Genomic DNA, 20543 nt, shown 5'->3' with positions numbered 1-20543 from the left:
AAATAATATTTAGTTAAATTTTTTATTGATTTCTCAGCTGACTGAGAACAGTCAAATCTCTTAGCCACTATGGAGGAATCATTCCAGATTTTGCACTCACACTCTCAATATAATTGGATCTTTATACTGTCCAAATGCTTAACCATCGACGGTCAGAGTCTGACATTCTCTCCCACATTGACCAGTACTTTACATCTCAAATAGTCCCATTGAAAATCCACCCCCATGTAAATTATTGATAATCAAAATAAGGTAAATGTATAAAAAGATGAGATTTTTCTCAATAAATGTCAGTAAAAGTTGATTTCACCATTCACTCACAACTGACAAAAAAAATTCCTTCAATAATCATCCAAATTTACAGATAGGCAAAGAAAAATGCTGCTAGAGAATGTAGAGTTTCATGTAAGGACGTTTACTCTGTACATTTTGACATGCGATGTTGACAACGTGTTTTAACAGCTGAAGCTTTATAACTTTTTGAATCTCAACATGTACTGTCATTAAATAATTACTGTCTTGTAATTTCCTGCAGCTATGAAAATTAAGTAGATACATTTTAAAATGCTTAAAACCCATAATTTTGCACAACTGTAAAAACTGTAAGATAAAACTAGAAATAAATGCTTAAAAATAAACATTGATACTTGCATCAGAAATTATTTTAAAAAAATAGATGGAAAATATCAAATGTTTTCTTCCAAGCCTAGATATAAAACAGCATTTCCTCTTCTGGCTTTTGTCACCCGCAGAAGAATGCTTTGAAGTGTACCTCTTTCCACAACACATCTATTTTACTTTTAACTAGCAAAAGAAGGTTACCTTAAAGATGTCATTTCCACCACCTCTGAAAGTTGAGTGTACTGCCCTTTTTGCACCCCAGACTCAGCAGGCCCCTCCTTCAAGCATTTTATTTTAAAACCTAGTAGCTCCAATCGCTTTGTTTCCAAATTGCCATGTGTAAAAGAGTACAGATTCTAACAAGTTCTGCTCTCCACTGCACACATTTGATCAAATTAGTAATACCAACCATTTCTAGAGTCAGTACAATACAAAATACCCAGCAAATTCTGTTTATTTCTGCCCTAAACCACAAAGGTTAAACTTATTAGACATCTACATGGCCATGGAAAGCCTCACATGTAGCAAATTGCAACACAAGCCCAAGTGTTGAACTAGGAAGCAGAGAGGACATGAAGGGAGTTTCTACAGCTTCCTGGGTACCCTGGAGTACAGATCCACACCTGATTTGGAACGAGAGTGCCAGGGTGAGGAAGAAAGAGTGCTGAAGATGAAGCAAATTGTACCACTCACCCAAAACAATACATAGAGAAGGAACAATGGGCTGAAATGTCAACTCCCCTTTGGACAATGTAGTACTGGCTGTTAAGCAGCTCTTTGGGCATATACACCAGGTAGGCTCCGAGGATTCCATTCATCTGCCCCAGGCCTTCTGAGCACAGAGCAAAGCTTTTTCATGTTGATATTTTTCTAGCCCAGGATTTCATTCTACGCTCTTTTAAACTCATCATCCCCACAGTGTTAAATCAGTATTCGATGTACAGCCTGTTTCTGCAAAGGTTCCCAAGCCTGGGAAATGCTTTCTTGAAAAGCTGTAGTTAATATAATGCGTGCATACATTTTCTGAATGGTGTTACATCTATTTCCTTTGTTGAATCCAGAGACTTGTACTGTTTCAAAATCTGTCTCTGTGTTATGTGGCCAAGGGAAGTTACTATTGTATCATGTCGCAATCTCCTTCAGAATCTTTAAGCAAAACATGGGGATTTGACAGCTGGCAATTTACACTGTCTGCTCATCAACATCAGTAAAGCAAAGGATTCTCTATGAAAATAATGTGAATTTTCTGTATTAAATATACTTTTCAAACTATGGAAAGCACATAAAATATACTACAGTCTATCAATAAGAAAGAATTAATGAAAATCTTAGATTCAACTTTCTGGGGGAGGGGAAAAAAAGGCTTACCTCTCGACTGCAAACCACGGCCACATGCTTCATTGATTCCCAATATGCCCTGTCTCACAGAATCTGGCACCAATACACAGTGACTCCATTTATGGGTCTTCCATCTATGATAATAAACAAAGAGTTATGGAGTGTTATGGTTGCTTGGAAGTGAAGACAGCATTGAAGCAAATTAATATTCCCTGACCCAAAAAAAAATTATGCTGGAGTGAAGGTTGATGGTACATATCAGTAATTTATGGGTAAAAAAAAATTTACATGAATGTTGTAATTTTCCCTCAAACAAGCTTTACAAACTTAAGGTCCGATTTAAGATTAAACTCGTATGAAATCTACATGAGCCTCCAATCTTCCTTCTTTGTTCTTTTCTTATTTACAGTCTTAGTGCCTTTTTCAAAGTCTACTGAAATCAATGGGAATCTTATAATTGACATTAGTAACGTCTGGATCAGAGTCCTCTCCTGGAAACCCTTATTCATGCGTTTAATACTTTGCAGAATCTGTCTTCTAGAATCTGTCTACTGTAGTGTGCAGCTTTGTCGCTACATGCATTTTTACTCTTTTTAAATACATTGTAATGTTGTGATCTGAGAAGCAGAAGTTTGCACAAAAAGATATAATGGATCTCTATTTACTAATACTTGTATAAGACATGGTGTGATGTTGCACCCCATAATGCTTTATAGAAATATGCTTATGAGTGTAAATATGACATAAATGGATTATGTTTTATGCTAGATATGCCATGTAACATATCTTTGCAAAGGTTATGTTCTACCTAATGTATTCATCCTGTTTGTATGCATGTATCATTTTTATATCTGAAGTTATGAGCATTGGCTCTATGCTTGTATTTCAAGTGTTTGCTGTAGGAAGCACATAAGGCAGATTTGGTCAACACAGTGTGAAGGAGTTATGCGAAAAATTGGGAGTACTTAGCTAACAATGGACCGTGGGAGATGCCAATCCACATGAAAAGCTTTCCTAGGAATGTTCAAACTAACATGTAAACAATGGTGTCGGGCTGCAAAAAGCTGAATCATTCATAGACATGTGACTTGCCCAGGTGACTGCAAAACTCCATCTTGTGGAGGGGATTTTACAAAGGAGAAGAGAGGGGTTTCCACCCAGAAGAGAAAGACTATATAAGCCCCTGGAAACCCCTCCATTTTGTCTTCAGCCTATCCACCCCAAAGAGTTGCCGGAAAGAAACCGAAACCGGAACAAAGGACAGTAACTAGGGGGGTGTGAGTGATTACTGGACTCAGACTAGGAAGGAGTCTAGTCTGTCAAAGAAGCTTATTGGAACATCTCTGAGGATGAGATTTACCTGCATTTAGTTTCCTACTGTATTAGGCTTAGACTTGTGTGTTTTTGTTTTATTTTGCTTGGTAATTTACCTTGTTCTGTCTGTTATTACTTGGAACCACTTAAATCCTACTTTTTATATTTAATAAAATCACTTTTTACTTATTAATTAACCCAGAGCAAGTATTAATACCTGGGGGAGCAAACAGCTGTGTATCTTTCTCTATCAGTGTTATAGAGGGTGAACAATTCATGAGTTTGCCCTGTATAAGCTTTATACAGAGTAAAAGGGATTTATTTGGGGTTTGGACCCCATTGGGAACTGGGTATCTGGGTGTTGGAGACAGGAGCACTTCTTAAGCTGTTTTCAGTTAAGCCTGCAGCTTTTGGGGGACATGGTTCAGACCTGGGTCTGCGTTTGTAGCAGGTTGGCGTGTCTGGCACAACCAGGCAGGGTCCTGAAGTCCCAAGCTGCCAGGGAAAATGGGCTTAGAGTAGTCTCAGCACATCAAGTGGCAGTCCCAAGGGGGTTTCTGTGACCCAACCCATCACACATGGCCACAGAATTTTACTGAACAGTGGTAAATACTTTCCTTCATTGTGCTAATTGTCTACTCAGAAACTAAAAACTACATAACAATCAGTGAGCTGTGTGCACCTGCAGAGAAGAAGGTGGAGTATCTGCAATAACCATTCAATTATCATTAAGTCAAAAACAGACTCCAACGAGAGACTCCTGAATTGGAATTAAGTTGCAAACTGGATACAATTAACTTAGACTTGAATAAAGACTGGGAGTGGGTCATTACACAAAGTAAAACTATTTCCCCATGTTTATTCCCCCTCTTCCCCTCCCCCGCCACTGTTCTTCAGATGTTCTTGTCAGCTGCTGGAAATGGCCCACCTTGATTATCACTACAAAAGGTTCCCCACCCACCTCCGCTGGTAATAGCTCACCTTACCTGATCACTCTCATTACAGTGTGTATGGTAACACACTGTATATAAATCTCTGTGTATATAAATCTCCCCACTGTATTTTCCACTGAATGCATCCGATGAAGTGAGCTGTAGCTCACGAAAGCTTATGCTCAAATAAACTGGTTAGTCTCTAAGGTGCCACAAGTACTCCTTTTCTTTTTAAGGTAGTTTAGTGGTTGTAATCCCACATTAGATTAAACTGATATTTAAAATACATTCAGGGTGTGTTTGTTTTCTCATGGCATCTTCACACATTTTTAAAACCAAAGGTTGCCTTTTTAGGATGGTGTTTACACTGAGGCTCATTTTGGTGAAATCACACATTAGTTCTACTAAAATGCATTTTTTGTTTATACAGAGCTAATATTTATTTGGTATTTTTTGTGATGAAAATTATTAAATAAATTGCACATGATTAAAATATAAAATGTATTTCTGGAAAACTAGAAACCCAATGTCAGAGATTCTTAGCTGACTATTTACAGAACCTGTAAACTGGACAGACAGGAATATCTTCACATTCTCTTTCTTCATACAAGGTGTCTGGGCAGTCCTGTCCCCCATTGGCAGCATTCTGAATGATAATCCTGTAGCGGAACTGTTTAATTGCTGTAGCATTGTCTGTAAGAAAAAAATGCAGCAAACTTTTGTTTATCAGGCATAGTTGTTATCATCAATTAGTGCATTAGCTATCTGGGTTAAAATCCCGCCTGAGGTTACAACTAGGAATACATTGAATGCTTGATCCTGCAAAGCAGGGAGGGGTGCTGCTCTATATCAAAGATACCTTTATTTGAGTATCAACACATCAGAAGAACAGAACCCGGAATGCTTACGGATCAATTTTCTAAGTGATAAATCACAAGCTAGGGCAATGGGGGTGGATCTTATGTAGACAGGCAGGAATGTCTGTGAGGGGAGGGCTCCTGCCTCATACTGGGAATGAGGGGCGATCAACAGGTTATCTCAAGTGCTTATATACAAATGCACAAAGCCTTGGAAACAAGCAGGGAGAACTGGAGGTCCTGGTGATGTCAAGGAACTATGACGTGATCGGAATAACAGAGACTTGGTGGGATAACTCACATGACTGGAGTACTGTCATGGATGGTTATAAACTGTTCAGGAAGGACAGGCAGGGCAGAAAAGGTGGGGGAGTAGCACTGTATGTAAGGGAGCAGTATGACTGCTCAGAGCTCCGGTACGAAACTGCAGAAAAACCTGAGTGTCTCTGGATTAAGTTTAGAAGTGTGTGCAACAAGAGTGATGTAGTGGTGGGAGTCTGCTATAGACCACCGGACCAGGGGGATGAGGTAGATGAGGCTTTCTTCCGGCAGCTCACGGAAGCTACTAGATCGCATGCCCTGATTCTCATGGGTGACTTTAATTTTCCTGATATCTGCTGGGAGAGCAATACAGCGGTGCATAGACAATCCAGGAAGTTTTTGGAAAGCGTAGGGGACAATTTCCTGGCGCAAGTGCTAGAGGAGCCAACTAGGGGGGGCGCTTTTCTTGACCTGCTGCTCACAAACCGGGTAGAATTAGTGGGGGAAGCAAAAGTGGATGGGAATCTGGGAGGCAGTGACCATGAGTTGGTTGAGTTCAGGATCCTGACACAGGGAAGAAAGGTAAGCAGCACGATACGGACCCTGGACTTCAGGAAAGCAGACTTCGACTCCCTCAGGGAACGGATGGCCAGGATCCCCTGGGGGACTAACTTGAAGGGGAAAGGAGTCCAGGAGAGCTGGCTGTATTTCAAGGAATCCCTGTTGAGGTTACAGGGACAAACCATCCCGATGAGTCGAAAGAATAGTAAATATGGCAGGCGACCAGCTTGGCTTAATGGTGAAATCCTAGCGGATCTTAAACATATAAAAAAAAGAAGCTTACAAGAAGTGGAAGGTTGGACATATGACCAGGGAAGAGTATAAAAATATTGCTCGGGCATGTAGGAATGTTATCAGGAGGGCCAAATCGCACCTGGAGCTGCAGCTAGCCAGAGATGTCAAGAGTAACAAGAAGGGTTTCTTCAGGTATGTTGGCAACAAGAAGAAAGCCAAGGAATGTGTAGGCCCCTTACTGAATGAGGGAGGCAAACTAGTGACAGAGGATGTGGAAAAAGCTAATGTACTCAATGCTTTTTTTGCCTCTGTTTTCACTAACAAGGTCAGCTACCAGACTGCTACGCTGGGCATCACAAAATGGGGAAGAGATGGCCAGCCCTCTGTGGAGATAGAGGTGGTTAGGGACTATTTAGAAAAGCTGGACGTGCACAAGTCCATGGGGCCGGATGAGTTGCATCCGAGAGTGCTGAAGGAATTGGCAGCTGTGATTGCAGAGCCATTGGCCACTATCTTTGAAAACTCGTGGCGAACCGGGGAAGTCCCGGATGACTGGAAAAAGGCTAATGTAGTGCCAATCTTTAAAAAAGGGAAGAAGGAGGATCCTGGGAACTACAGGCCAGTCAGCCTCACTTCAGTCCCTGGAAAAATCATGGAGCAGGTCCTCAAAGAATCAATCCTGAAGCACTTGCATGAGAGGAAAGTGATCAGGAACAGCCAGCATGGATTCACCAAGGGAAGGTCATGCCTGACTAATCTAATCGCCTTTTATGATGAGATTACTGGTTCTGTGGATGAAGGGAAAGCAGTGGATGTATTGTTTCTTGACTTTAGCAAAGCTTTTGACACGGTCTCCCACAGTATTCTTGTCAGCAAGTTAAGGAAGTATGGGCTGGATGAATGCACTATAAGGTGGGTAGAAAGCTGGCTAGATTGTCGGGCTCAACGGGTAGTGATCAATGGCTCCATATCTAGTTGGCAGCCGGTATCAAGTGGAGTACCCCAAGGGTCGGTCCTGGGGCCGGTTTTGTTCAATATCTTCATAAATGATCTGGAGGATGGTGTGGATTGCACTCTCAGCAAATTTGCGGATGATACTAAACTGGGAGGAGTGGTAGATACGCTGGAGGGGAGGGATAGGATACAGAAAGACCTGGACAAATTGGAGGATTGGGCCAAAAGAAATCTGATGAGGTTCAATAAGGATAAGTGCAGGGTCCTGCACTTAGGACGGAAGAACCCAATGCACAGCTACAGACTAGGGACCGAATGGCTAGGCAGCAGTTCTGCGGAAAAGGACCTAGGGGTGACAGTGGACGAGAAGCTGGATATGAGTCAGCAGTGTGCCCTTGTTGCCAAGAAGGCCAATGGCATTTTGGAATGTATAAGTAGGGGCATAGCGAGCAGATCGAGGGACGTGATCGTTCCCCTCTATTCGACATTGGTGAGGCCTCATCTGGAGTACTGTGTCCAGTTTTGGGCCCCACACTTCAAGAAGGATGTGGATAAATTGGGGAGAGTCCAGCGAAGGGCAACAAAAATGATTAGGGGACTGGAACACATGAGTTATGAGGAGAGGCTGAGGGAGCTGGGATTGTTTAGCCTGCAGAAGAGAAGAATGAGGGGGGATTTGATAGCTGCTTTCAACTACCTGAAAGGGGGTTCCAAAGAGGATGGCTCTAGACTGTTCTCAATGGTAGCAGATGACAGAACGAGGAGTAATGGTCTCAAGTTGCAGTGGGGGAGGTTTAGATTGGTTATTAGGAAAAACTTTTTCACTAAGAGGGTGGTGAAACACTGGAATGCGTTACCTAGGGAGGTAGTAGAATCTCCTTCCTTAGAGGTTTTTAAGGTCAGGCTTGACAAAGCCCTGGCTGGGATGATTTAACTGGGAATTGGTCCTGCTTTGAGCAGGGGGTTGGACTAGATGACCTTCTGGGGTCCCTTCCAACCCTGATATTCTATGATTCTATGATTCTATGATCTATTACAGATCATCAAATCAAACAAGAGAATAGGATGAGTAGCTCCTTAAACATCTATCTATAATGTGGAGAAACAAAACTTGTGTTATCATGGGGGGAGGGAGGTTTCAGGACACATACCAGAGTGCTCAGGCTGCCACTAGTAAAAGATACTCAGAGTTTCTAAAAATTTTAGACAATAACTTTCTAACATAAAAATTATTGCAACCAACTAGTGGTGATTCTACATCGGCTCTCATTCTAACACAAGGTCATACTACCTAGTAATAAAGAATGTGTATCAGATTTACAAAATTGGAGGCAGCATCCTGGAATGCAGTGACCCTGAAAAGGCCTTAAGAAAATGGTAGTTTCTCCTGAAACAAGAGCTCCAGTGCAGTGCTGTAGCTAAGACGACAAATGGGATCCTTAGATGCCATATCCTTAGGAGGATATGAAGTAGGGAGTAGGGTGTTGAAATGCTTTCTGGAAAACCAAGTCCCGTTCTAGAGTCTACACTCAAAAAGGATGTTGAAAAACTGGAAAGGGGTCAGAAAAGAGCTACAAGAATGATTCAAGATCTGGAAAACATGCCTTATAATGAGAGAATGTAGGAAGCTCTATGTTGTTAGTTCATACAAGGAAAGTTTAAGAGGTAACTTGATTATGGTCTAAAAGTCGCTATATGTGAACGAGATTTCTGATAGCAGAGAATTCTTTAATCCAGCAGAAAAAGGGACAACAAGTCCAATGGTTGGATGCTGAGGAGAAACAAGGCACAATTTTTTATTTTTATTTTTAAACAGCAAGGGTAATTAACCACTTGAACAACTTGCTTGGGATGTGGTGGATTTTTCATCACTTGAAGTCTTTAGATCAAGAGCCTGGAAGTCTTTCAAAAAGGATATACTATAGTTTAAACAAAAGGTAGGCACTTGATGAACAAATTTATGGATGCAGTTCACAGCCTGTGTTAAGCAGAACATCAGACTATTTGATCACAATGGACCCTTCTGGACTTATAATCTATGAGTCTATGAATAAGCACTTAAATATGTATTTAAGTTAAAGATCACAAGTAGTCCACATTGAAGTCAATGGAATTACCCAAACACTTAAAGAAATGCTTCACTGGATCAGGGCAAGAGTGATCAGCATCCTGTAGGCTCAAATCCTTGCTGAGCTCTAATTTGTACACTTCAGAAAAAAATCACCATGCAGATTAGCCCAATTACAAAAGGAGTGTCTTTTTCTGTGAAACACAGCCAAAATTGAAACTCAGCAGTTTTCCAGGCCAGGACTGAGGTACATTACATTGGGAGGAATGTTCATATAGAACCTGGCCCTTAGCAGGCATGCATACACTCCGCTCTTATTAAATATCCCTCTGATCCTTACTGGATCAGATCCATAAGACTTGGTTCAAACCAGTGCTACTGAACCATCACCTCAAAGAACACAACATTATAAATGTGTCTGCTTCATTAAAGATAATGACATACTTAATGCTCTGATAATAAATATCATGTTTGACTACAGAAGCCTGTTTGTTTTAATGAGTTACACGCTATTTAAACAAAGAGTTTTGCAATTTGGAAAATGTATAGTACAATTTTTTGTGGAAAAGCATAACATGTATCATATCAGTGAACCCCTTCCCCAGTATAACGAATGCTGCCCACAACAGAGCACACAGTCAGTTGAAGGTTATTATGCAGGCTCCAAGGCACCAAGCCTGAAGTCTTTACTCAAACTCCCATTGAAGTAGATAAGACATTTTTTTCTGAAACGATTGAGGAAGGATGTGGGCCTGCTATCAGTAAAATTAAAAACTAGGAAAAATAGAAGAATGCATAAAATCAAATGGGGTTTAACTTCAGAAATTACTTCGTTATTCAAATCTGCATATCATCATACAGCAGCATCTCCATTATCATAGTGTATATAGCTTACATACAAAAATCTACAGCAAAAGAACACTATTATGGGTGCAAGATGTTAGGAAATGCCACAATTAAGGTTACCCGTGAAACCTTAATTCAACCCTCCTGTACATATACATTATGATACAGTCTTCCATTATTTGATCACAAACTACTTTTCCCACAGGAACCCTGCCTCATTCAATGCACAGGTGGACCAGCACTGGGACTAAATCAGGATTGTGTAGTACAGTTTTGTTTGTGTGTGATTTCCTATATTTTTTTTAAAAAAGCAAACTGAAAAACCAGATATTTCATCATGTGGCATCATACCAACACCCACATGGATCATCAACAGAGTTGGAACCTTTAGATCCTCCAACCAGTCTTCTGCACTGGAGGTAATGGTATAACTGATAGAAGTAGTACGTTGTCATCCTCTGTGTGAACTAGTACTAGAAGGGGATGAGGCATACACCTCACTAGTGGGTTTCAAAGATATTTGCTGTCAAAAAAAGAATGGTGAGACTCAGGAATCTTGGGTTCTGTTCCATCTCTGGACAGGAATGTTCTCTAGTGGGCACAGACTCTTTTGCCCATTCCCCCTAAACTGTCAACATCTCTTCCAATCTATCCCAGTCCTGTATCTTCCCCACCCCTGGCTCCTTGTTCCAGTCCTATTCTCCTTGCCTACCTAGTCCTAGTCTTCCCCTTTGGGTTTGGTGTCCAAGTCCCAATCTCCCCCTCCACTCCCAATCTCTCTCCTTTCCCACATGCAATCCCAGTCTCCTTGCCCACCCAGTCCCAGTTCCCCTTTCCTACCTCCTGTCTCTCCCTCTCCCCCACTGATTCCCAGTCTTAATCTCTCTTTCTGAGACCCTCAATTAATCCTCCTCCCCCACCCAACTCCTTGCCCCAGTCTACCCCTTCCATGGCTCCTTGCCCAGTTTCTTTGCCTAGCCAGTTCCAGTTCTTCCCTCACACCCTGCTTCTCTCCTCCCTCTGCCTCCACTTCCCCACACTCTTTTCTAGTCTCAGTCTCCCCACACAGCTCCTCATCTAATTGCACTGATCCCTTCCCAAGCCAAATAGCTGCCTATTCTGTTCTCCATCCCCATTTCCCTCACCAGCTCTCAGTCCCAGTCTCTTTGCCCAACTACTTCCAGCCTCCCCTCCCTCTACCAGCTCCACCTATGAGAGCATAACTGCAGCACAAAAAAGCAGGCATAGCAGCCGAGAAAAAAAAAAATCTGCCAGGGACCAAGCTTTGTTCCATTTGGTCTTAAATCTGATGTAAATCACTTTTAAAATAAATGTGATTTTATGAACACTTGTCTAGGTGATCAAACTACAGTGAAATTGCGTCTTTACTCTAGACAGCCACAGACCGGAACGGCAGGGGCACTGCAGACTTAAATACATTGACACAGCTATAAAGGGGAGTTTGTGTATGCCCTGCACATACAATGGCAGGCTCAAGTGTGTGATACCAGTCTTAACTTTCACAAGCAATACAATTCACCAAATCAAAAGCTCATGAAATAATCTTACCATGTTTTCTTATTAACATGAATATTAACAGCAGTGAAAAATATCTGACCTACACTAGCCGTCTGAATATAGTTTAGGATGTGTATCATTGTCTTTCATTATTAAAAATCAATGGACAAATACCCCTTCTCATTCCAACTTTACATCATATCAATTCACACAGATATTGTCAGTGTATCCAACACATTCAGGAATGATCTCCTCTCAAGAGGGAGACAAAAAATGTAAGGGCACTACAAGGTTCAAGAAACAGTAGATAGATCCTCCACTACCCGCTAAAATATTTTTTTTAGGGATGTGACCTTCCCGTTCTAACAGACTTCCTTTTAGACTTCTAATCCCCGTCAGGGTTCCCTCCCAACTCTGAACTCTAGGGTACAGATGTGGGGACGCGCATGAAAGATCCCCTAAGCTTATTCTTACCAGCTTAGGTTAAAAACTTCCCGAAGGCACAAATCTCTATTTGTCCTTGGACTGAGGTATGCTGCCACCACCGAGTGATTTAGACAAAGAATCAGGGAAAGGACGACTTGGAGTTCCTATTCCCACAAAATATCCCCCCAAGCCTACACCCCCTTTCCTGGGGAGGCTTGAAAAATAAACAAGGTGAGCACAAACCAGACCCTTGGGATTGTAAGACACTAAAAACCCAATCGGATTCTTAAAAAACAGAACTTTATTATAAAGAAAGAAAAAGTAAAAGAAGCACCTCCGTAAAATCAGGATGGAAGGTAATTTTACAGGACAATCAGATTCAAAACACAGAGGATTTCCCTCTAGGCCAAACTTTAAATTTACAAAAAGAAAACCAGGAATACACCTTCCTCTCAGCACAGAGAAAATCACAAGCCAAAACAAAAATAAGCTAACGCATTGCCTTGCAAGTACTTTCTGATTCTAATGGAGTTGGATTGCTTGCTTCCTTGATCTGTGTCCGGCAAGCACTCAGAACAGACAGACCAAAACCTTCTCCCCTCTCCCCCTCCCACCCAGATTTGAAAGTATCTTGTCCCCTTATTGGTCCTTTTGGTCAGGTGCCAGCCAGGTTACCTGAGCTTCTTAACCCTTTACAGGTAAAAGGATTTTGTGCCTCTGGCAATGAGGGATTTTATAGTACTGTATACAGGAAGGTTGTTACCCTTCCCTTTATATTTATGACACCCCCTTTTAGACTTCTATTGACAGATCATTGAAGCACATCATCTCTGATAAAAGTAGCCATCTCCCATGTGCAAACACCATCCATTGCGTAGGTTATTGAGTAACTCTAGAGGTGAACATTCTGCAATCTTCATTTTATTCCTTTTTGGTTATAATTTTCACTTTCATCCTCAGAGACCAATTACACTAATTATAGGAGACCAGGGTGAACAGAAGTCAACCTGGAGTATTTGAAATGGCAGAGAATCAATAAATGTACTTGTAACAAACTTTGTATTCTTGACTCGTCACAGGTATGTGATTCAATTGCAATTCGTTTTTGAATTATGTATTCCATGAGTCTGTGGTTGCCCTAAATGCTGCCTGCATTTCTGAGTTGTGTGATAATCCTTTGCCAAGAGGCTACCTGATTTGTGATAACATTAAATGGAGGGAAATACCCATTTTAATGTTAGAAAAGTTGGATGCAGCTTTATAAGATAAACCACAAACAGCTTAATTGGTAAAACTGAATTTTGCAAGTACAGATTCATCTAACCTCTGGTGTTATGCTGGTACACATTTCATTTTAAATCTGTAATGCAATATCTTCTCTTGCTTGAGCTGTAGCTTAGTCCTTTGCTATCTGCATATTATTTTCATTAAATAAAACTCTTCTACAAAAAACAAAAGCAGAAAAAACAAAAACAAAAACATGTACATATAATGGCTTGTAAACTTCAGATCATGTTTGTTTTAACTGCACACTGCAAATGAAAAATTTTTTACAATGCAGCCATATCAATAACAAATCTGCAAGCAACAAACTCCCACAACTGAGAAGTTTTAATTTAGAATTATATTAAAATGATAACACCGCCAAGTAAATTACATAATTTATTTATTCTCATTTTAATTGTAAAGGATTATTTAATAAACAAAGTAATTTATAAGGTAATTTATTCTACTTCATTTTATACAGTTCATTTAAAATCTAAAAATAAACTGTTAATTAAAACAGGATTCACTTTTTAAAAGGCAACTCATTTACCAATAAAATCTAACCAGGACTGGGCTATGTAGTCCACTGACAATCTGCAAAGGGCAAGGAGGCTGGCAGCAAAAATGAAAGTATTTTGATAACAACAAGCACTTCAATCCAAACTACTTCTAAAGTACTGCATTGGTCATAAAAACTGACAACAGATCCATGAAAACACAGGAGACTAAAGACCTGACATATCAAAGTTCATCAGCTAAATGCAAGTGATAAAAAAGCTGGGAAGCTATTTATGCAACCCTGGTGTGCCTCTAAAAGTTTGGGCTGGACTCAAATAAATGTTGGCTAACGTACTGATTTCATAGATATCAGCACAATAGCAAGTAGGACTTTTGAAATTATAAGCATAAGAATGTTACAGGTTTCAAATAAAGACCACTTATGTTTCAAATCTCTTTACTAGGGGGCCACTAACACTCTACAGGTCTCTATTAACCATCACTGCCCCCTCCCCGTCCCTCTTCTGCAAGCCTCCGTTCACTCCACCGCCCCCTTCCAGCCAACAAGCCCCATAGTTGCCACTGCTGGTGGCAGCCAGAACTGCAGTCCAACACCAGCAGCTCAGGTTGACAACAGCAGCAGCCACTGGCTGATCAGTTCTAGCTCAGCCAGAAACCGTGAGCAACCCGGATCTCCAAGTGAGATCACAAGCATCTCTGCTTCACCTGTCACCCTGACTTCCTCTCACCATTCTGCCTTGTGGGTGCAAGGGTTCCTGAGTTGCACTCCTACGTGTGATAGAGTCTCCAGGGTTTAATCTTGCAGCTTTCAGTGAGGCCATTCTGTCCCCCCACATTCCATTTAGGACTGTCACCTGACCAGACATAGTCGCTATATTCCAGATCCAAAAGCATACTCTAATCAGGAGCTGTGGCCCTGCACAGCACAGCTTCATGTACCCAAATCAGCCAGTGGAGTCCACTACATATCACAGAGCCCAATGGGTATAATTAGTGAGAGTTTTACTTGGATAAAGAATGTGGGATTGGACTAATAACAGATAGACATGGAAGTAATGATTTGAAAATCAATACAGGGGTAGATTTTCTAAAGCACCTCCACTTGGACTTGAACTCCTAAATCCTTTAGGCACTGTTGAAAATCTCCCTCTTAAACAGACATAATGCTATTTACTGGAAGATTTAAGGGATGAGCTGAAACTTTCAGGTAAGCCTGGTGGCAGGAGAAGAGGGGGAGCCTCACAACAAGTCTGAAAGTCTACACTTCAGATCTCACTTCTAATGCTGTGAGGCGATGCTGGCCAGCCAGGTTTGAAAACCTGGAGAATGTAACACAGCTTTGTTTTAACTAGGGCTTTGATTAAATAGGGCTAACCTGAAATTAGAATAAAATATAAACTACACTAAATGATTTTGTAATAATGAAGTCATTTAAAAACGTTAACAAGTTGCTTATACTTTTATTAGTATAGAGAGGCCTCTGATGCGCTGGCCATTCTGTAGTTTAATAATCACTGGGGATTAAGGGTACAATTATTTATCTGACCATGCATAAAAGTTGGAGACAAAACTTACCCATTTGCTTTCTCATGGACTCATTTATTCAAGGTAAGACATACTGTAAACACAAAGACCTGTGAAACTTTATTTGTCTTGAAAACCATTGCCTGGGTGGGCTGAGGTGAACAGGTTCGCTTAAAATCTTATGTATTCTCATTTTCAGGATCTTACCATGTTGGCATGTCGTAGGGCAGTGTGTCCACTCACTGAAAGGGGTAACAACACAATCTTTTTTACACGGGAGCAGACATGGACGCACAGTTTCAGGTCGGAGGGAATCTGGACACCTATCAATACAATTGTAAATACAACATATGAGAGTCCCTAAAATTAATTATATATATATACACACACATACACACACACACTCACTCTCAGGAATATGATCAGCTAAGCAATAAAAGAAGGATGCACATGGCTGTGGTTGAACTCCATAATGCATAGCCAACAAGTACAGCAATTCAGTTCTTTACATCTTGAAAATCTTCCAGGTTCACCATCTAGCTTGTTTCTAAGCTTATTTCTGTTCATACTAGGCCTGATATTACACCCCAGCCACCGCTGGCTCCCAGAACAGCCCTTGAGGTCTGTGTGCAGCTAGCACAACTTACAACTGGCCTTCAGGCTACTCTAAATTGTACGTAGGATTTGGCCCAGCATTCACCAACCTTTGCTTTGGGAAAGTTCAAAGATGGCTTAAAGCTTCATTTGCAATCCCCCTCCTGACCTGCACGTAGCACTCTTCAGGCATAACCCAGGATCTAGGCCTATATCTTTATGGGAATCTGTGTCTAATTTTCTCAGTACACTACAGTAAATAGATCTTTGTGATTTTGCAGTCAATTTCAGACTCCTAATTTAAAAATGAAATACATATTCTAATGAAAAAAAATCGGATGCAAGAAGCTCTATGTTTGAATCATGGGCAGCAGGGGAAAGGGGCAGTTCTCTGTGATCAGGAACATCAGCTGTTCTAAGTGGGAGAATAAAAACAGAATTAGCCTTTCACAATCTTTATTAATTTCCAAGTAGAAAGACTGCTTGAGAAATACTCATCACCTATCTGAACACATCCAACCAATAACTAAATATCTATCTATATGTATATTACTGTACCACTAAAGGATATTAGAAACAAAAATAAATCTGAAAACCATAATTCAGCTAACTGAACTATTAATACATTTTTGTAATGCTTAAAAGTATCAAACAAGGTTTTTCAAAAAAGAGATACCATGAAATGCATTAATTCAATGACCATGAATATTCAAGAGGGAAGAAAGAATTCTCAGTGTGCAGTGATTTTTTTCCCTTTCATTACATCTAGATACAGTATATAAGCCACTGCAATCAATTTTTATTCAGTATTCTTTTTTATACCCCCTTTTCAGTGGCTTTCAGTTTCATAAGGTGGTGTGTTAAGTTTCAGCTTCCATTTCTTCAATAATTGCGGGGAGAGAAGGGAGAGAAGCATGAAGTAAAAAATTCAGTGTGCTAACACAAAGATTATTTCTTTGGATAAATTAATCCTCTTCCTGAAGTCACGTGGCTAGTTTACTACTGCTACAGTAGATTTAAGTTAAAACCTAACTTGTTAGTCAATTTTAATAAATAATTATATACTGTAAAATAAATTAAAAACTAACAATTATTCTGTTATATTCCTATCATTATGGAATCAAAACTTACCATTTTACTGCCAGGAGCCCTAAGCCCTTAAAGAGCTCCCACACAGGTAAAGAGGTCCAAACATGTGGCGCTCATTGCAGGATCATGGCTCAAAGTCAATACGTTTAATAAAGTACTATTCTTTTCCTCTCTGGAAACACCAGGCTATTATGATCTCTTATCATCTCTCTTTTACACTTTTCTAACATTTTTGGAGTTCCACTTGTTACTTCTTTCCTTCTGAAATACTGGAAGTCCTTTCTTTAATTAAGAAATTGCTTTTGAGAGACTTCAGAGAGGTTTGGTTTTGCTTCTTTAATTTAATTATTTGGGGAGAAGGGGGAGTGAAGGGGGTTGCCATTGTAAAACACAGTAAAGAGGAACAAAATAATCCCAATGGGATCCTCCCTAGTGGCTCAGTGGCTTCCACATTTTCTGATACAATTCATTCCATTACAATTCACAATGTAACTATACAATTACATTTGAACAAAACATTTCCACTGAAGCCTTAAAATGCAGGAGTGCTGAATTCTGAAGATCCCAGTGCATGCTATAATTTTCCATTTCTCTCATACTACAACCCAAGTATTTTCTCTGTAAAAACTCTCTCTTTCCTCATCTGTTAGTCCTAGATACATCCTCCGATTCTACCCAAGTGTTTACTTTCTCATTTCAGCTCCATTTCTGCTTGGCTAGTATGCAGAGGATGGGGACAAATAATTATTTTACACATTATATGGCACTACAAATGATATAACTTAATGGTGATAAATTTACAGTATATTAGTGGGCACCAGACATTCTTTTCTTTGCTCAATTAATTTAATTAATCTCAAGAATTTTAATTAACTTTATTGAAGTGACCACAGTCTGCCCATATTTAGTATGATTGTTTTGAGATATGCAACAAGATTTAAAATGAGGCTGCAAGTAATGAGCAATGGCTTGATTTTTTTTTATATTGGGAAAATTATCTGTGCATCTCATTTCCTGGGTTAGTAAAACAAAGTGGAAGATCAGAATATACACAGTGCTAAATAAATGGTTTTAGTGTACTTATTGAAATAGCAATACAAATCAACTCTTCCAAGTGCAAACATGTAAACTGTTACCTCTTTTATTAAAAGGACTTTGCTAAAAATAGGTTGGTAACTGTTATGTTCAATTCCAGGTTGTATTTTCATCACAACTTCCTAGCAGCAAAAATATTTGCAAAAGTCAGAAAAAGAATCATAGATTAGCCATTGCAAAATTTTTCAGCCACTGAAAAAAACCTGTTTTGTGACCCACCGACTACCACATTTACAAAAAAAACTGGTTTATCCATACATTTTTTGTTATATAAAAGGATCCTTTCTCGGCAGCTGGAAAATTAAGCTAGCAATAAAAATACCTTCATAGCTTCTATTTTCCCAAAACACACTTAAATATTTGCATTTTTAATGTACTGTAACTACAAATAATGACTCCAGCAGTGCAGTCAAAGCTGCATCTGCAAGAACCTCTTTCTCCAATACCTTTTATTTGTAACCTGGCCAAAATTATTCTTCACACAAAAGACCTTCCTTGTTTGCATGCCCACTCCACAAGTAGCTTCTCCATTCCAGCTAATGGTAGCATTGAGGGCAGTTACCAAAGTGTCTTCAGAACAAGGACCCCATGGAGATGTTTCCCAATAGAGCTGTGTGCAAATATGATCATTACATAAGCGATACTCCTGTAGGGCCCGGTGTGGAGGACAGGGTTTCCCACCTGAAAGTAGTGAAAAGAATAATATATTTATATTTGTAAACCAATTAATCAAGAGAACATTGTGGATACTACATGTGGAAATATAAAGTTTGTTTTATGAGAAAGAAAGAAAGAAAGAAAGAAAGAAAGAAAGAAAGAAAGAAAGAAAGAAAGAAAGAAAGAAAGAAAGAAAATGGTTGGTTGGTTGGTTGGTTTTTGACATTTATGGCAATAGTAACAGCCTTCCAAAATACTGCATCCCATTAAATGAGCCTTGCACAAAACTGAATTCTGAGGAACAAACAATGGAAACTGAAATGTGTGAAGTAGATTTCCAATTTCCCACGCTGCTACTACTATTCATAGACTAATTGATTCCATTTAAATGCCAGCATCACCCTGGTTTTCAAAAAACTATATTTGAGTATTACCTTTGTAATACGTTCACTCTGTGACAGATACAGCAATTCCTGCCATATCCTTGGGAGACTGTGACAGAATACACCCGTGTTCACACCACCACACTATTATAAGAACATTTGTACAAAGGTATGCCTGGTGAGGTATAATTTTAAAAAACTCATAACTCTCTGATCAATAATATCATGGAAAAAATGCATATAGCAACATAATATGTAAAGCTATGAACATAAACTGAAATCACGACTGAAGTGTGTTTCCCAGATAAGTCTGGGGAGTGGCTAAACAAATTCCTCAGAGACAAAGGGCAAGCATATGCCTCAGCCAGGTGTCAACAAGGCTGATGGACCATTACCTGCAAAGTGGCCATTCTTTGAAAAGAAAGGGGGCAGGGACAAAAGTCTACATTTTAGCAAAGAAACAGCATGGAGTTTCCTTTCTTCATTAAAGTGTCTGTCATATTCCCTCACTGGAAATGCTTCTCAAAGGGGGGACAGGACTATAAAATGAAGGGGGTAGAGCCCCCAAGACACCCCTCTCCCTACCCACCTCACTCTGCACCTGAGAAGACAAAAGGAAACAGCCACTTGACTCTAGGGAATGGATCCTATCCTGAGAGTTTGGTCAGCAATCTGCTGGAGCATGTGGTGAGAAAGTTTGCTTTGCAATTAAGACTTTTGTAAATAGATATTACTAAATGTTTTATCTTTATTTTTCTTGTAACCATTTTTGACTTTATGCCTCATTACTTATACTCATTTAAAATCTCTCTTTGTAGTTAATAAAGTTGTTGTACTGTTTTAGCTAATCCAGTGTGTTTAAGTTGGAGCATCAGGGTACTCTATTTAAAATAATAAAATGGCATATTATTCCCTTAAATAAATAACGGACTTAATATATTTGTACTGCCCAAGAGAGAGCTGGGCAGTACAGGATATACATTTCTGGGGGAAGATCCAGGACTGGGGTTGTGTTGGGGTCCCCTGTGGTACAACTAAGGCTGGTGAGAGCCAGGGTATAGCTGGAAGGCTGCATTTACACACAGACACTGAGGGCATGGATTGCATGATGGAAGGCTGTTTGTGAGCAGCCCAGGTGGGAGCTGCCACAGCAAGGCATTGCAAGGCATCCAAGGTTGCAGGGCAGGTGTGACATAGCCCCCCATTAGTCGGGACTGTGCCCTGGTATGTCACAGAGACCTTATTGAATTACGTTTAAGTATCTTTGATGTCTATTGTATTAAATGAATGGTTTATGTATTATTATGGACCAGGATTATATGTACCCTCTCAAGGTGAGAGATGGGACAGATGCGGGATCGGCGTTCGGGAAGGGGGCTTCAAAGGACTATATTGAACAATGTGCTAGACAAGAATGGACTTTCAGAACAAACAAATGTCAAGTTGTTTTCCTGGGGAATATCCAGGAGGGATGAACGCAAATTTA

The 20543-nt window shown here is 40.0% G+C and overlaps 1 protein-coding gene across 2 annotated transcripts in view; it reads right to left on the bottom strand.

Annotated features, from left to right (window-relative positions):
• The window catches only part of THSD7B (thrombospondin type 1 domain containing 7B), a 536363-nt gene that overhangs the window by 213252 nt on the left and 302568 nt on the right, over positions 1-20543 (bottom strand). For both annotated transcript variants that reach the window (XM_075117806.1, XM_048870341.2), the window contains 4 exons: positions 18464-18698; positions 15447-15562; positions 4766-4898; positions 1990-2093 (listed from right to left, as the gene is read on the bottom strand). In XM_075117806.1, coding sequence (XP_074973907.1) covers positions 1990-2093; positions 4766-4898; positions 15447-15562; positions 18464-18698 — 588 coding nt within the window. The remainder of the gene's footprint in view (positions 1-1989; positions 2094-4765; positions 4899-15446; positions 15563-18463; positions 18699-20543) is intronic.

The sequence above is a fragment of the Caretta caretta genome, chromosome 11, assembly GCF_965140235.1.
Source record: "Caretta caretta isolate rCarCar2 chromosome 11, rCarCar1.hap1, whole genome shotgun sequence".
In the NCBI taxonomy this organism is placed as follows: Eukaryota; Metazoa; Chordata; order Testudines; family Cheloniidae; genus Caretta; species Caretta caretta.
The sequence above is the reverse complement of the archived record's forward strand: the minus strand, read 5'-3'. Positions and strand labels throughout refer to the sequence as shown.